The sequence below is a fragment of the Zalophus californianus genome, chromosome 6 (genome assembly GCF_009762305.2).
Source record: "Zalophus californianus isolate mZalCal1 chromosome 6, mZalCal1.pri.v2, whole genome shotgun sequence".
Taxonomy (NCBI): domain Eukaryota; kingdom Metazoa; phylum Chordata; class Mammalia; order Carnivora; family Otariidae; genus Zalophus; species Zalophus californianus.
In genome coordinates this window covers 113,776,204-113,793,222 of record NC_045600.1, presented here as the reverse complement: position 1 = coordinate 113,793,222, position 17,019 = coordinate 113,776,204, and the positions used below count along the sequence as shown (strand labels likewise).

Below are 17,019 nucleotides of genomic sequence, written 5' to 3'. Positions count from 1 at the left end.
GGGAGGAGGGGAGTAGCCCACAGAGCCTGCACCGATCTGGCTTCTCCAGTGGTAAGTGAGGAGACAGTCAAGATTCTGCATCTGGCCACCCCACTCTGGCTGGTCTGGGAGGGACCAAGCGCCTTCCTGAGACTACTTGGCCAGAAACACCTTCTTGTCCCAATATCTCTACTTTAGAGCTGCTGGTTCTGGGCCGGAGGGGCACCTTTGGGAGCCTCTTTGACTCTTACCCCAGCACCCGGCACGCCTGCTCAGCCCTGCGCCTCCGCACTTGCCCTTCACGTGAGCCATAAAGCCTGGACGGGATTCCCCCTATCCCCGGCGACCTCATCTGGCCTCGGCCCGGGGTGGCGGCGGCGGCGGGGGGTGGGGGGTGGGGGAAACCTCAGTGCTCCCACCACGTGATCTCCAGTGGCGAGGCGCCCCGGAGCGGCCCCTGGAGCCCCCGGGGGAGGCGGGGCGTGGGGGCGGAGGCGGGCTGGCGCCCCTCCCACCGCGCTGCAGTCCCGGCGGGTGGCGCTGGGGGCAGTGTGGAGTCCGCCCCGCGGCCGCGCGCCCTGACCGCGGGGCTGCGCGCCGGAACGCGGAGCAGGGAAGCAGGAAGCGGCGGGCGCGGGGCGGCGGGGATGGCTGGGCCCGGCTGGGGCCCCCCCGCGGCTGGACGGCTTCATCCTCACCGAGCGCCTGGGCAGCGGCACGTACGCCACAGTGTACAAGGCCTACGCCAAGGTGGGTGCGGGGCGGGGCGCCCCCCTGGGACCCCGGCGCCGGGCAGGGACGGGGCTGGGGAACAAATGAGGGCCCGGCCCCTGTGCCCGCCAGACCCCGAGCGAGCGCGGGTGGGCGTCCGGCGAGAGAGAGGCGAGACGCGGCGTGCGAGCAGTGACAGGCCCGCGGCCGGCCGCCCTTCGGTGGAGGAGCTGAGAGCTGGCTGCCACCCTTAGGTTTTAAAAACAAACGCACGCCCACACAGCCCTGTTTTGTCTGGAGAGGCCGGTGGAGGCCTCGGTGGAGCTCGGTGTCACTGGCTGTAGAATAGGCGCGGAACAGGGAGGATCCTTGATGGGCTGGGAGGAGTCTGGGACAGGGTTCTGGAAGGCTGGACCCAGTTAGGAATCGGAGTGCGCCGCTCTAGAACACTGAATGACATGCCTTCGTGGGGGCAGTCTAGAATACAATGAGACAGATTATGGAGCAGCGTCGGAGAACACCAGACTGGGTGGGGAGGCGGGGATTCCAGAGTCCGGGTGCATCCCTGGCCTGAGAAGGGGAAGCTGGGAGGCCTGGAGGCTGGTGTGATGGGGGAAGAGGGGCCAGGCATGGGCTCTGGCCCCCGCAAGGCGGATTCCTCAAATCTCCTGTCCCCACAGAAAGACACTCGTGAGGTGGTAGCCATAAAGTGCGTAGCCAAGAAGAGTCTGAACAAGGCATCTGTGGAGAACCTCCTGACAGAGATTGAGATCCTCAAGGGCATTCGACACCCCCACATCGTAGAGCTGAAAGACTTCCAGGTGCGGGCCTGGGGTGGGGCCACCCCAAAGGGAGCTGGAGAAGGGACATTCTCTTCAAGCTGCCTGTCTGCCTCTGTAACCACAGTGGGACAGCGACAACATCTACCTCATTATGGAGTTCTGCGCGGGCGGTGACCTGTCTCGCTTCATCCATACCCGCAGGATTCTGCCTGAGAAGGTGGCCCGTGTCTTCATGCAGCAGTTGGGTAAAAGCCTCTGACCCCCTCCTGACACCCCTTCTGTGATCTCTGCCCCCCTCAACCCCCCACCCCAGGCTTAGAGCCCTTCTTAGCAGTTGTCTCTGTCTCAGCTTGGATTGTTAGGGCCCCATCTTTCCCATATGCCTTATCCCTGGCTTAAGGATGCCATGAGAGACAGAGAGGAGTCCCCATTTGTGGGGAGTCCAGGTTTCCACACGTGGAACATAATATAACGGATTCGTAGAATGTTCCAGGGCCCCGGGGTAGAACTCAAGTGCTTTGCGAAGGAAAAGAACAAGACCCTACGGGCTGGGGAGCTGGGGAGGCTTCTAGGAGGGGCAGGGGACTTGTGAATGTGTCCAGCGGGTAGGGGTCAAATTCTTAGAAGTGGCAGGAACCTGATACTTAAGTATTAAGACATTCAGTAGAGCAACAAGCGCAGAAGTCAGGTTGGACAAAGCTCAAAAGGGCAGATGTAAGGCTGGAGGGGGCGAGGGGCAAGTGAGGGGTGGGCTCCTCTGACCCGTTTCTCCGTGTGGGTCTTCTTACTCCCCAGCTAGTGCCCTGCAGTTCCTGCATGAACGGAGTATCTCTCACCTGGATCTGAAGCCACAGAACATTCTGCTGAGCTCCTTGGAGAAGCCCCACCTTAAATTGGCAGGTGTGAGTCTGGAATAGCAGGGCTGAGGTTTGGAGGGTGGGTGTGCTGAGGCCTCCCGCTGCCTGGGCTCGCTCAGCAGCCCTGGTTCTCATGGCACCCTCTGTTGAGTCATCAAGCAGTGACGGGCTGGGAGATGCAAGGACAAGCCCCACCACCAAAAGGCAGGACGTTTCTCGGGCTCCCCACACTCGACTCCAGCAGTGGAGTGGATGGGGTCAGGGCTCCGTGTGTGATGATGGAAAGGACTCAGTGTGTGAGCAGGGTTGGGAATTGGTCCGTCACCAGGATTGGGGCTCAACCTGTGACTGGGTCTGTGGCAGTGTTGGAGGATGGGAGCGAGGGAGGAGGTGGCTGTGGCCAAGAATGGACTTGAGGCTGGGAGGCTAGAAAGCAAGGTAAAACCTCAGCTTCTAATCCCTGGTGGGCCTTTATCCTTGTAGCTGGTGCGATCAGGGTGGGCTTCCTGGAAAAAGATGCCTGAGGGGGCTGGCTCCCAGAGGAAGATATAGGAGGGTGTTCTAGGCTAATTTGGAGAGAAAGGGTGTGAGCAGAGGCTGCAGAGTAGGATTGAGCCTGGTGAGCCTGGCGGGTGGGGAGGAGCCCTGAACTGGAGCCCAGGGTGAAGCTTTAAAGGGCAGGAGCCGCAGCAGCTAGAATTGGGGCCCTGCTGCCTGGCCTCTTGCCTGCAGACTTTGGCTTCGCACAGCACATGTCTCCCTGGGACGAGAAGCATGTGCTCCGTGGCTCCCCGCTCTACATGGCCCCCGAGATGGTGTGTCAGCGGCAGTACGATGCCCGTGTGGACCTCTGGTCTGTGGGGGTCATCCTGTACGGTGAGAGCTCTGTCCCCAGCCCCAACCCAGGGACCTCCACCGTGTGTCCTCAGGCAAGGCCTCTCTGGGCCACTCCTGAAGCGTTCGTTCTATCGAATGTGACTCTACGGGCCCGGGGACCCTGCCCTAAGGGATGTCAGCCCCCCTACCCCCACCCCAAGGACTGGGCCAGGCCATGCTTGACCCTATCCCCTCCCAGCCTGCCCTCTGCCTCCCTTCCACAGAAGCCCTCTTCGGGCAGCCCCCCTTTGCCTCCAGGTCGTTCACAGAGCTGGAGGAGAAGATCCGGAGCAACCGGGTTATCGAGGTGGGTCTTGAAGGGTTCTTGGCAACCTGTTGGGAGAGGGGGTCAGGGCCCTGAGTTCTGAGCTCTCACTGCCACCTGCGCAGCCCGGGGTATGGGCTCTGGGCCGGCTTTGTGGAACCGGGCATGCTCTAGAGGGGAGGTTGAGGCTCTAGGGTTCTGGGAACCCGGGGCGCTCATGGCAGGGAGCAAAAGGCCTGCCCCACTGATTGTGTGTGGGCCCCCTGTGGGAGCAAAGCAAGCAGGCCAGGCCCAGCCTTCCCAGGAGTGACCCAGGGAGGGGAGAAGCACCTGCACGCAGGGCTCACAACAGCAAGGCTCCCAGTGAGGGCGTGGCTCTCCACTGGCTCCAGCGTCCCGTCCGGTCACTGTTCTTCCCGAGGCTCCGATTCTCCACCTGCACACGTGTCCCTCTGGGGCGTCCCCAGACCAGGTGGTCCTGACTGGCCTCTGGGCCGGGGGCTGAGGTGCTGTGTGATCTGTCTCCCACCCTCCCTACAGCTCCCCCTGCGGCCCCCGCTCTCCCGAGACTGCAGGGACCTGCTGCAGCGGCTCCTGGAGCGGGACCCCAACCGTCGCATCTCCTTCCAGGACTTCTTCACCCACCCCTGGGTGGACCTGGAGCACATGCCCAGTGGGGAGAGCCTGGCCCGAGCAGTAAGCGGGCCAGCGGGAGGACATGGGGAGGGGGCAGGTGGAGGGCTGCCCTTCTCTCTTCGTGGTGAGCGTGGGGGTTGGGGCTGATCCCCGACCCGCCTGTCCCCCAGACCGCCCTGGTGGTGCAGGCTGTGAAGACAGACCAGGACGGGGATGCTGCAGCCGCTTTATCTCTCTACTGCCAAGCGCTGGACTTCTTCGTGCCTGCCCTGCACTGTGAGTGCCCGGAGCCCCTGGGTGCAGCAGGGGTGGGGCGGCCTCAGCTGTGGTGGATGGATTCCAGAAGCAGCTCCCCACCCAGAATTTTGTGGGAGACAAAGCAGAGGGTAAATGTGGCCCTTGGTCCTTTTGAGGATTCCAGAGGATTTGCTGTGGGGGCAGGGCAGATGCCTCATGTAAGCCCCCACTTTCTACAGATGAAGTGGATGCCCAGCGGAAGGAGGCAATTAAGGCAAAGGTAGGTGAGGGAGTCTCCTGAAGGAAAGGGGTCAGCGATTCTGGGGTCTCTGTAGACTGGCTCTTTTAGAACTGAGCACCAGCACTTCCCTCCCAGGGAGGGTCTGGCCCGCCTCAGGGGTCCCCTGCCATTACAGCGTGGGACAGTCACTGAGGACCCAGAGGGAGAACTTGGAGGTGGGTGCTGGTGAGGGAGTCAGGGTGGGACAGCCCCTTCTCAGCCCCTCACCTCCTGCAGGTGGGGCAGTACGTGTCCCGGGCTGAGGAGCTCAAAGTCATCGTCTCCTCCTCCAATCAGGCCTTGCTGAGGCAGGGGACCTCGGCCCAAGACCTGCTCAGAGGTAGGCCCGCGTCCTGGCCTCAGCCCTCAGCAGGGCTGAGTTCCCTCCAGCCTGAGGGGGCGGCAGCGTGGGGTAGGTTCCCTGAGATGAAAAACAGGCTGCTCCCCTCACCCTGAGTTTTTGCCCTCATCCCAGAGATGGCCCGAGACAAACCTCGCCTCCTTGCTGCCCTGGAAGTGGCTTCGGCCGCCACGGCCAAGGTTTGTACCCAGTGCGAGGGGTCCGTATGGGACGGGAAGAGTCCAGGGCATGACCCTGAGTGACCCAGTGTCCCTGTGGCTGTAGGAGGAGGAAGCCGGTGGGGAGCAGGATGCCCTGGACCTGTACCAGCACGGCCTGGGGGAGTTGCTGGTGCTGCTGGCAGGTGAGGCCCCCCCATCACCACACTTCCCCAAGCCCCAGGCTGCCCAGCCCTCACCATGCGCCTTCTCTCTCTTTGTAGCGGAGCCCCCGGGCCGGAGGCGGGAGCTGCTTCACACCGAGGTGCCCACTGCGGTTGGGAGGGTTGGGAGGCTTCCTCTTCCCCCTGCTCCTGGGTTGGGGGCCCTCCTCAGATTCCCTCAGGGTGTGCAAGTCTGGGAGTCAGAGCTCACAGACTGGGGAGGTCCGTGGCCCCGCGCGCTCCATCAGGCTCGGGTGCTGGGGCTCAGGGCGCCGGGACAGGCAGGGTCTGGGAAGCCAGCGGCGGAAAGTGGGCTCACTGCTTCGGTTGGAAAGGTCTCCTGGAGAAGGGAGCAGATAGAGAGCTCGGGGGCGGTTGTTTGGATGGGGTAGAGGGTTCTGGAGAGCATCAGGACAGGGGAGGAAAGCAATTTGAAGGCGCCTCCGGCCCACACCCCATGGGCGTGTCGTCCCTCTGCAGGTTCAGAACCTCATGGCTCGAGCTGAATACCTGAAGGAGCAGGTCAAGGTGGGCACGCGAGCTAGGTGTGCTCTGCCCTGCTGCCTGTGGCTGTCTGTCGTCTGCGCCCCCTTGCGTGTCTCCCCCTTCCGTCTTCCTCTGAAGGTCTCCCCGTCGCTGTCTCTGTCCTTGGCACTCGTGCTCAGTCGCTCAGCGGCTGCTTGGTGCGGCCCCGTGCCCGCCTCTGGCTGTCTCTCACCCCTGCGCTGCCTTCCGCTCCACAGATGAAGGAGTCTCGCTGGGCCGCTGAGACCCTGGACAAAGAAGGACTGTCGGAGTCTGTTCGCAGCTGTGAGTCCTGCCCTGGGGTTGGACCCTCTACTGAGGAGGGGGAAGGGCTGGGGGCAGCGCTGGATTCTGCCTCTGTGCCAGAGACTTAAGACGGACTTTCCCCCCTTCCGCTCCACAGCGTGCACCCTGCAGTGACCCCGGAGGGAATGACCCGGACAGACCACAGCCACCCCTAACTGGGAACACACTCCCCTAGACTGATGTCCAGAACCCTGTGGTCCTGTGCAGCGCTACGGAACAGGCTTCCTAAATGGGCAACTCTGAGACATCCCCCCCCCGCCACATCCCAGCATCCCTACTCCCCCCTCAGGATCCTCTGCACTTCCCAGACGGTCTGAAGGCCCGTGTTGGTGTTGGAGGCACTGGGCCTTGGCCCCTGGGGGAAAGGGAGCAGGACTCTGGGAGAAGAGTTTCCTTCATGTGACTTTGGTTATGTGGTGGTTGCTGGATCTTGAGCCTGTCAGTTTGGGGGCATGAGGCCTCTGGGTTTGCTCCGAGAACAGGGCAGGGGGCCCTCTGCAGGGCACTTCTGCTCTTGCCCCTTTCCTGTCAGCAGGCAACTGTGCCCTGGGCCCACCCCTGTCCTTCCTGGGAACCCTTATTGCAACTCACCTCCCCCCTTGCACTGGAATGGGGCACTTCAAGACCCCTCAGGGACCACCCACCCCACGGTGTGCACTTAGCCCCACAGAGCTCACCAGTTTTCCTGGGAGCTGACCCTCATCCACTCTCTCAATATTTTAAGATAATCCTTTAGACATGAAAATGATGTACTTTGCCGGGGTGGGGCAAATTTAAGAAAGCCATGCCTTGTTCCTGCTCTGGCCCAGGGGGCACAAGGGGAGTGGTCTTCAGCCTTCAGCCTTTGCCCCTACTTGCCACAGAGCTGGTCCTGGCCTGGAGAGGGGAGGCATGGGGGCTGCCGGACCCATCAGGCTGAGGAGGAGCCAGCAAACCAGGAGACCTGGTTCTGGGTCTGACGTTGTGTGACCCTGGGCAAGTCCCTTCCCCTTTCTGGGCCTGATCTCCCCAGCTCTCCAATGGGGCTGTTAATACCTCCTCAGCTCCCACATGGGCTTTTAAGAGGACAAAGTGACTTTAATCTGGAGAATGTACACACAGTGGAGTTATTTGGGAGTTCTTAAAAAGTCCACAAGGGTGCTGGTGATCTCTAACCTTTGTGCCCTTTAGTGCCTCCTTGGGACAAGAGGTGTCTTCCTTGCAGGAGGCTAGGTGTAAAGAATGTAATTCATTGTTTCTCTATTAAATTATTTTCTGAACTCGTGCTTCTCTTCTTGTCCTGGGAAAAATAGGTTCACAGGCTGGGGCTGGAGGGGCCCCAGGAAAAACTAGGAAACCTGAGGGAGAGCGGGATCCCCAGACAGGATCCCCTGGGCTCCCCATGGCCTCTTCCCCTGGACTGGTGAGTGAGCAGAGAGCTGGACCCGGGGAAAGAGTATCCTCTCCCGTGTCAGGTGCTCAAACCCAGCTCCCCAGGACCCCAAACTGAAAGTTCCCAGCAGCCTGCTCTCCCCTTACCAGGTCTCGGTCTGAACGGCATGCCGGAGCATCTTTGGGGACTTAAGGGCGGAGGAGTGCATCCCTCCGTGGGCCTCCAGTGGGGCCAGGAAAGGGCTTCCATACTGGGAGGGACCTAATTTCCCCCCAAGCCCTTGGCCTGACCATTGGGGGGCAGTGTCGAGCAGTGGTTCAGAGGGCAGAAGGCATGGCCAAGATCTTGGCTCTGCCCTTTGGCCCTGAAGCTTGGGACCCATTGATTAGCCAGTTTCTTGGTAAAATGAGGATGAAGGTAAGTGCCCAGTGGTGGTTTGTAAGGATTAAAGGAGTTACTTTGTAGGAGCCTGGCACAGTACAAGTTCAACACAATGTTACTGTGTTATTTAGGGAAAGGAATGTACTTCAGATTATCTCTGAGAGTGGGCTGCCCAAGAAAGCCTCAATGAGAAAAATGAGGGAAAGGAAGGAGAGTGACTGGACCCCGTGAGCGGGTGGATGGAGAAGACTGGATGAGAGGGAGAGTGGGAATGACGAAGGATGGGGTAGAAAGACCAACTGAACAGAAGGATGATGGGCTCAAGGGTTGGCCCGCAGACCCCACAGTGTGTGTGATCTCTGCATTGGCTGTGCCCGAACAAGGGCCTGAAACTCCTACAGATGGGTGTGGGGAGGAGGGCCCCACTTCAGGGATAGGAAAGGCCCGGCTGGTCCTGTCTAAGCCACCTGCCAAGGAAGGAGACAGCCCAGCCAGAGGAGGTGCGGCTTGCTCTCGAGGCTTCTCTTCGAATGGCAGATACCTATGGGAAATATGCTAATATGCTCTAAAAAAAATATTTTTCCTCCTAGGAGCGAGAGTTTCCGTCTCTCACATTTAACACTTTGAAAGTGTGCAAAGCGGGGCAGACACGCCCCAGCATCTGCGTGTCTCATCCGCCCTGTCCTCCCCCTTCCACGCAGTCCCCCAAGCGCAGAGCCAGTGCGGGGCCACGCTGGGCGAGCACCTGAGCCTGGGTCCCTCTGATTCCCAAGAGGCCAGCCCCGGGAGCAGCAGATGGGCTGCTGGAGCAGACTGAGGTGTCCCTGTGCCCAGCCTGCCCTTTCTTTCGCTAAGTAGGAAGAAGTGGAAGGGCAGAGAACCTTGGTTCCTGCAGGAGTCATCTAGAAGAGCTCTTGTCCCCAGAAGCTAGCTGCTGTCCCAGCCCCGCTAGGGGAGATGGCCCAACCCTGAGGCTGGGACATGACAGAAAGGGGCACATCGCTTTCTCCAGAGTAACTCATCCCCACACTTGAAATCCCACAGACACAGGCCACGGGCAGCAGACGTACAGAAACACCAAAGCCACGTTCAGGTTCACAGACCCACGCAGACCCCACATGGACTCACACTCATGATCACACACGCACCCACACAGGCATGGTTCCTGCTGAATAAGGCTGAGGCAGCCTCAGCGCCACTGCTCCCCCAGATCAGCCCACCCTGGCTCCCCAGCTCTCCCTGAGCCTTGCCCCGCAGGATTCTGGGAACAGTTGTGCTTGGCAGGCACAGGGTTAGAGGCAGGACAGCAGGCTCTGTGGCCCCCTTCCACTCCCCTTGAACAGCTCCCCGCCTCCCAACCCAGCCTCAGGCGTCACCCGGGTCAATAGGCACCCGCCAGCATCTCAGGCTCAGCGAACAAACATTCCCCCAGATGTCCCCAGGGCCTGCCGGGGCAGGGGGAGAGGGGAGTGTTGGGGCGCTCCATGTCTGAGGAGGTAGCATCTGGCCAATGGGGGAAGGGGAGGTCCTCTGAACTCCAAACCCCATCCCCCTCCCAACTCCTCCCTGGGGACCAGCTGGCCTCTGGAAAGTCACTGCTTCTCTCTCTGTACCCCTCTCCCTCTGAGAACCAGGCCTGAGCTGTCTGGGTAGGTAGAAGGCACAAGAAGGAAACTAGAGTAGGTCAGGGCTCACCAATCTTCCTGAAATTGCCCATATTACGGGGCTAGAGAACGGGGGTGGGGTGAGGGGAGCAGGCCGGCCATCTTTGCCATCCCTCTCCTCCTGAAAGGGTGGAGGGGTTCAGGACACAGGGGCTGTCTCGTCCCCTTTCAACATCTCCTGTATCCTCAGACTGCCTGCAAGCATGAGAAAGGGGAAAGGAGGAGGGAAGAAAAACAGGAGAAGGAAAAAGGCCCAGGGAGGTAAATGGCTTACTCTAAACTACCCTGTCCTAATGGCAGGATTTTGATTGCTGTGAAAAAGGAAGTTTGGGGGCAAGTGGCTTTCTCTGCGGCCTTCCCATCATACCAGGGGGGTGACCAGTCACGGACCAAATGACTGTTGAGTAAGTGGAAGCAGAAACCGGCCAGGAAGAGAGTAGTGGTCACGTAGACGGGCCCTGAGGGCTCGGGAGTGGGGGCAGGTACAGAGGCAGCCCCCCACCTGAAGGTGTGAGTATGGGACAGGTAGGAGCCAGGAACGGGGTAGAAGAGGGTGGGAGGCACAAATGGGAAGGACACGGACTGGCAGAGAAGCCCTGAGAGCAGGGAAAGGGAGAGGGAGGCAGGGAGAGGCTGGCAGAGCCTGGAGACCCCTCAGCCTGTCCTCCTTACCCACCTCTGCCTGGGCCCCAGAGCTGACTCCCCTTTTGCGCCAGAGCCTCCTCCCCCCAACCCAGGGCCACGCAGACAGGTCAGGGCTTTTTGGGGTCCCCAGGCATGAGGAGGAAATGAGTGTGGGGGCTCAGCCCCCCCAACTCCCTGACTCCAGGCCCCAACCAGCTCATTTTGTGAGGGTTCAGTGAGTGCTGAACCTCCAGCCTCCCCCACGGCCTGCCTCTCTGCCTCTTTCCCTCTGGGTCCTGCAAACCACCGAGGGAAAAGGGGTCTGTCCAATCCCATTAGGCAGAAGGTCCCTGGAGGGTGGCGTGCTGACGTGGGCCTTGCTGCTGACGCAGCTGAGGAGGCCCACGCACCTCCCCCGACACACACCCAGCCTGGGGCTTCAGCTTGGGCCTCCTCCAGCTCCAGCGAGGTCAGGAGGGGGTTTTGTCCAGAGACTGCCCAGGGGCAGCCTAGAAGCAGCTCAGAGGCCCAGGCCCCTTCCCAGGAGATGCTCGGGAGAGAAGGCTCAGCGCGACAGCCCAAGCCACCGCGTCCTGGGCCCGTGTCCCTCCCTGTCCTCACCCTCCTCATTCCTCCTTCTTTCTCCTCTCTCTTCCACATGTTTCTCCCCATGTTACCTATGGAAGAGGTTTTACGTTTCTTGTTCTTATTTTACAAGGGAGGCCTAATGGAAACTTTGCCCTTGAAACTAAACCCTCATATGGCTGTACTGTCTGTAAACCTTGGCTGGCTTCCCAAGGCTGGCGCCAGGCAGGGACACCTGGGGTGAGCCTGTTGCACCTTGTCGCTGCTCAGGGCCCTGGGGTGGCCTGCTTGGGGTTGGTTTCCTGGACCCCCCACAGGTAAGTAGGATGAGATTTGGGCTCTTCAGGGTTTGTTTGTTTGTTTTAAGGATTCAATTGTCATTTATTGGTCTACCGGGTGTCAAGGGCTTTACAAACAGTCATCCTTTGAAACATTGTTATTTAGAGAAGGGGTAGTTCATTTCACAGCAGGAAAAACAGGCTCTGAGAGGGAAAGGGACCTGCTCAAAGTCACACAGCAATGCCAGGACTGGAAGGCAGTGGCCCTGCCTTCTCTTTGTTATATACCTGCCATCTCCAAGGTGAGAAGGGGGGGTAGGCGTAGGTGCTGGAGACAGCTGTGATTGAGCCATAGCCCCTCCTGGGGTCCCCAGTAATGGCCCGGAGGTGCGGCCATGTCCATGTGCACCCCCATCCAGCTGGCTGCCACACCCTCCTCAAAGCCCAGACCTGTTTCATCCAGCCCCAGGCTGGACCTGGCGCCCTAGATCAGTGTGGGCACCCTGCCCTTGCCCAGGGCCCCGAGAGGGTAGAGCTTGAACATCTAATAGAGGCTGGCATTGCTATGAAGCTATGGGTGAAGAGGGTTGTGGGGCTGCAAACTCCAGGATTCCTGGAGGTCTATAAGAAGTGGGAGGAAAGGTACATCATTTCAAATTTTTATTTTTCACAGAGCTGACAGGAGATCCAGCTATGGAATCCAGAGAGAGTTCTACGGGAACAGAACAGAAATTGCCTGGGCCTGGGTCCAGAGAAGGCCTGGAGCCGCCTGGGCTACCGTTCAGTGCCAGCTTCATCCTTGGCACTCGGCCCCTCACACAGCATCACTCGGCTCCCGAGAGCCAGAGCCCACGGTGCAACGGCAGCCGCTCGAGGCTCTGGCTGCAGCTGTTGTCCGGCCCAACGAGGAGTGCAGGGTGGGCTCTGAGATCCAGGGAGGCGAAGCCAGAAAGAGTCTTAGAAATTACCCGGTCCACCCCCATTTTAGAGATGATGCAGTGAGGCCCAGAAAGAGCAGTGGCTTTCAAGGAAAATGAACGTGGAGGCTCAAAGTTGGGCTTCTGATCTACTGAAGGTGTCTGCCCAAAGACCCCTCTAAGCATGTCTGAGTGTTGGTGTCTAGAGGGGCTGGCGCGCGCGCGCGCACGCGCATGTGTGTGTGTGTGTGTGTGTGTGTGTTTGCCAGGATGTGTCTGTGGTACATGCTTCCGCACACGCCATGGTTTCCATGTCTCTCTATGTGTCTCTCTGTGGGTGCTCCTGTGTGCAGGAGCTTGGGGCCATGGCCGGAGAGGGATGGGCCTATTCCTACAATCTTAGGAGGCTTCTCCAGGCTGAGCAGAGAGGGTGGGTCCTGAGGGAAAGGGTGAGGAATGGGGACTCTGATCCCAGGGGAGAGGGAGAGACCAGAAGGCAGGTTTGGGCCATGGATGAGAAGGGTCCTGAGCTAACATGGGAGAGGGGGAAACAAAACTAAGATGGGGTGTGGGTCCCTGGACATTGAGACATGCTCTTAGCCCTCATGTGGGCCCAGCCCCCTGGTCACCCCAGTGGGTAACCCCAGGGGAAGTAGTCACATGATGTGGCACTTCTCAGCTGATTGCTTGAGGTCCCCCAATGTGGCCTGGGCCTTGTCCTTGAGTGAGCCGAGGTCCAAGCCAGGGAGACTGGCCAACTGCCCAAGGACGGAGGCCCTCTCCTCCTCCTCTGTGTCCTCCTCAATCATCTTGGCCAGCTCCCGGGGCAGCTCCACGTCTCCACCTGCCATCTGAATCTGGCTCTCATCTGTCTCGTTCTGAAGGGAAGAGGGGAGGAGGTGGAGTGGGGCTGGAGGCCCAGGAAGACCCAGAGTTGAAGGGACAGAGAGGAGGCCTGGACTGGGCTCCCAGCCCTTAGATTCTTGAGCCATATGTTCCAGTAATTCAGCCCCCACCCCCACATCCCAGGATCAAGCTTTTGACACTTGGACATGGAGACCTTGCACTTTTATACCACCTAACTTCACTCTGAGATACTGAAGACGCCAGCATAGTGAATAAAGCAAAATGAAAATGCTTAGGAGTCAAACTGTCACAGCCAGCTAAGTCATAGGCTGGCTGTCATTACCTATGCTGGAGGGTGTGGGGATCACAGTGACGGATACCATTTATCAAGTGCCTACTCGATGGCTGACATTCAAAATATCCCTGTGAGTTAGGTATTCTTATTTCTATTTTACAAATAAGGAAATTGAGGCTCAGTTTAAGTAAGTAAATTACTCAATTTAAGTAAGTAACTTGTGGAAGTCACACAACTAGGAAGCAGTGGCACTTGTTTTAAACCTACATCATGGGGACACCTGGGTGGTTCAGTTGGTTAAGCGTCTGCCTTCGGCTCAGGTCATGGTCCCGGGGTCCTGGGATCAAGTCCCGTGTCAGGCTCCCTGCTCAGTGGGGAGTCTGCTTCTCTCTCTCCCTCTGCCCCTCCCCCCACTTGTGCGCACTCTCTCTCTCTAAGTAAATAAAATATTAAAAAAATAAACCTACATCATGGATTCCAACATCTGTGATCTCTTTGCACAACACCTACTGGTTGTTGTCGCATTTCTCTATCCCTTTGGGGACCCTGGTGCTTCCCACTTTATGTCCTACTCAGTTACAGCCAAGTCTTCCCTTTTTCATTAGACTCAGAGTTCCCTGATGATGGGAGTTGTGCTTAGTGCAAGCATTTGAGCAATGACTCCATTCCTAGCTGGGTTTAACTCAATAGCTTTCCCTGCTTTCTGGGCTGGTTTTCCCGCTGACAGACTGGTGCCCTGTGGAGAGTCAGAGGCAGCCAAGGGATTAGTAAACATTTGTTGAATGAATGAATGTGATGTTCACACGTCTGATCTTCCGATTCAAGTGGAAGATTCTGGGCACTGGGAGTACCTTGTGCCTCAGTTCCCTCGTTAGGCAACACTTACATGCCCATCTAGTGCTATAGTGCCTATGGGAGACATCTTCCTGGCTGTTGACCAACCAATGGGCATTTTGCTCTCTGCAGATGGACTCCATACCCTGGAAGGCATCCAGGGTCCTACAGCAAGCTGAGGTTCCACATTCACAGGCTTGAGCTCTGACCCCGCTCCAACACTAGCTGGCTGTGTGGCCTTGTCAAGTTCCTTAATCTCTCTGAGTCTTAGTTTCCTTATTTGTAGTGTGGGTGATAGCTACCTGGAAGAATTATTGAGGGGTTACATGAGGGCATGAAGGCCAAGTGCCTGGCACACAGTGGGTGCTGCATTCTCTACCCGACCCTGCCGTCCCTGGGTGTGCAGGAGCTCCGAGTGTAGTCAACCTTGTGGTAAAATCTACTGCCTTCCACTTCTTCACCGGCCTGGGCCTGATTGGGGTTTGGGGGAGGGGGACGTGGGGGGAGAGAAGGGGTCTGAACTGGCTCCAGAAACACAAAGCTATCAGTCTTGGGAAGGCTTCAGCACCAAGACTTGGCCTCCGAGTCAGAGAACGAAGGATCCAACCAAGAACTCCGTGAGTTTTAGGAGCTGAGAGTTGCGGAGCCCGGAGTCCGGTGAAAGAGTGGGGAGCTCCAGGCTCTGGGTCCCGATGTGCCTACCAGCCCACTCCTAAGCTTACCTTGGGCAGCCGATATTTATCTCGGAAGTGGCTCCGCAGCGTGGCCCGCTCCGCCTTCCTCTGCGTGAACTGCGCGTCCCGCTCCATCCTGCGGGAGCACCGGGGCGGAGTCATCTCAAGGGCTGAGAGAATGGGCGGGGTCTGCGAGGAAAGGGGGAGGGGTCTCCGCGTCCCGGGGCGCGAACAGCTTCGCTCCCGCCGGGCTCGCCTGTGTGTCGCGAGGGTGCTCCGACCTGGCGGCCTCGGTTAGTCTGTGCTGCCTCCCCCCCATCATCGCGGCCCTTTGCTGTCCCTGTACCTGCCACTGGACTATCGGGGCGGGAGCGTCAGCCTGTCTGGCTCGCTCTGCAGACCCTAATATGTGTCCCTCGCGGCCTCTTAACTCCGTCTGTCTTTTCCCTTCCTGACAGATTGTGTCGTGTGGGGACAGACTTGGGTTTGCGTCCTGGCTGCACCGCTACTCTGGGTATGTCAGTTATTTCCCTCTTTTGCAACTCACAAAACTATTATCAGGATTAAGTGAAATAATAGCTAATATTTAATGATACACCGTGTGCCGGGCACTGTGCTATGCAGTTTACATGCGTTTAATAATTTAATCCTTCTAAATATATAAGGCATGTTTTATGGTTAGCATCCCCATTTTACAGAAGAGGAAACTGAGGCACAGACAGGTTTTAAGTAACCAGTTTAAAATCACCCAGCTAAAAAGAAGAAAAACCTGGATCTGAACCCAACTAAGCAGCCTAGCTCTGGAGTCCAGCCCCAGCTGCCTTTCTGTCCCAGCACTGCCTGCACACAAGTAGACATTGAGGCTCAATATCTATGAGTGCCCCATCTCAAGATCTGTCTCTGTGACTCTGAGACCCCTCAGCTGCATCGCTTTTCTCAGAACCTCAGGCTCAAAGGAGCTGCAGTTGGAAGATGCAGACGGCTAGGACCAGATCGGATTAAGGGATTACTTGTTTCGTCAGAAATGCACGTGCCCCCACCCCATCCCAGGTCCCTCCTGTCCCTGCCCCCACTCCCTCTGGGCCCAGAGTGCGAAGCTGGGACGGGGTCCTGGGTTTGAGATGGGGTGGATCAGGGGTCAGCCTAGAAAGCAGATCCCAGCTTCTTACCGCGTCTAAAAAAGTAAGGTAAGGAGACTCGGGGTCTGAAATCGCCCTAGTGGTGGGCCAGGTGGCTGGAGGGGGTGGGGGAAGGTCGTTGGAGGCAGGAAAGGATCCCACTCACTTCTCTTCCACCAGTTGCTTCTGATACTCCTCATACTCTTCTCGGCTCATGCCCTGCGTTTCGGCCGCCGATTTGTCCCCGTTCCCCTTGTCATCGCCGCCCCCCAGGCTCCCGGTGAGGTTCTTCAGCTGGCCGCCCACCATAGTCTTCACCATGAACGCCATGGTCTTCGCTGGCCCTGGCACCGGGCTCCGGGAGCCAGGCACGTCCGCACCTACTTCAGCACTAGGTCTCGCGGACAGCTCCTGCCGCGGGCCAGCGCCCCACGCTCTGAGCCTCCCGCCGCCCGCCCCCGCCCAGGCCCGCCCCCACCTCCCCAAACCCCTCCTCACGGGGGGCGGGGGGCATGCACGGGGCTGAGGAGGCTGGACCACGTGCCCGCTCCGCACTCCCGCCTCCCCCACGTGCCTCCTTCCACGCCAAGCTCCGCCTGGGCATTGCTGACAACGGATTAGGGCCTGCGGGGGTGGGGTCGTTCCCCAGGGAAGGGGGCTGCACTGATGCACCTGGAGCCCTGCTCCCTACTCTTCCTCCACCCCCTCCTCTCCCAGGTCGCTGAGAGCCAGGTTTTCAGGGGGCGGTTTCAAGTGGCAGCAAGGGGCGAAGATTCAGCCCTGGGCCCTACCCCATCCTCCCCATCTGGCTGCCCCAGCAGCTGCTCAAAGATCTGGACGCTGGGAAAGGGAGGGAGACCAGAAAGCAGGAATCCCTATTATGTCTCCATGGGTTGCCTCAGAGTTCTCCCTCACTTGCCAGCCCCGCTGAACCCTAAAGTTGCAAGAAGTGGAGAGGGAGAGGGTTGTTCATGGTGATGCTGGCTGGACTGAGCCAGGAAGGACCCCTGGAGATACCACTCTTTGTTCTGGGTGAATTTGGAGATAGAATTCTACACAGTTGGGACTTCCTCTCCCTCCATCGTCTAAGGGCTCAAAGCTGTGGGGTATCTGGTCTTTTGGCAATCAAGCCAGTCCTTGACCTCCTTGCCTGCTTGGAGTCCACTGCCAGCTATCTGTCCAGAAAAGGTGTAAGCCTTAAGAAAGATTAAGGTGAAGTCAGAAGGTAAATGAGCATATCAAAGCATAGGGCATG

General features: G+C 58.8%; 2 protein-coding genes across 2 annotated transcripts; one reads left to right on the top strand and one right to left on the bottom strand.

The window, feature by feature from the left end:
* Window positions 1-626: 626 nt before the first annotated feature.
* ULK3 (unc-51 like kinase 3) lies at window positions 627-7,429 on the top strand. Its single transcript, XM_027572465.2, is given in 17 exon segments — window positions 627-647; window positions 649-729; window positions 1,371-1,511; window positions 1,597-1,717; window positions 2,268-2,372; window positions 3,062-3,205; window positions 3,430-3,512; window positions 4,011-4,166; window positions 4,277-4,382; window positions 4,583-4,623; window positions 4,861-4,963; window positions 5,099-5,163; window positions 5,249-5,327; window positions 5,406-5,446; window positions 5,826-5,873; window positions 6,089-6,155; window positions 6,274-7,429. Coding segments are annotated over 17 exon segments (1,419 nt in total). The 3' UTR covers window positions 6,291-7,429.
* Window positions 7,430-11,758: 4,329 nt separating this feature from the next.
* Window positions 11,759-16,947, bottom strand: CPLX3 (complexin 3). Its single transcript, XM_027571593.1, has 3 exons — window positions 15,931-16,947; window positions 14,695-14,782; window positions 11,759-12,875 (listed from the first exon to the last, which is right to left on the bottom strand). Exons 1-3 carry the CDS (start codon window positions 16,092-16,094, stop codon window positions 12,654-12,656), a joined length of 474 nt encoding a protein of 157 aa, XP_027427394.1. The 5' UTR covers window positions 16,095-16,947; the 3' UTR covers window positions 11,759-12,653.
* Window positions 16,948-17,019: the final 72 nt, after the last annotated feature.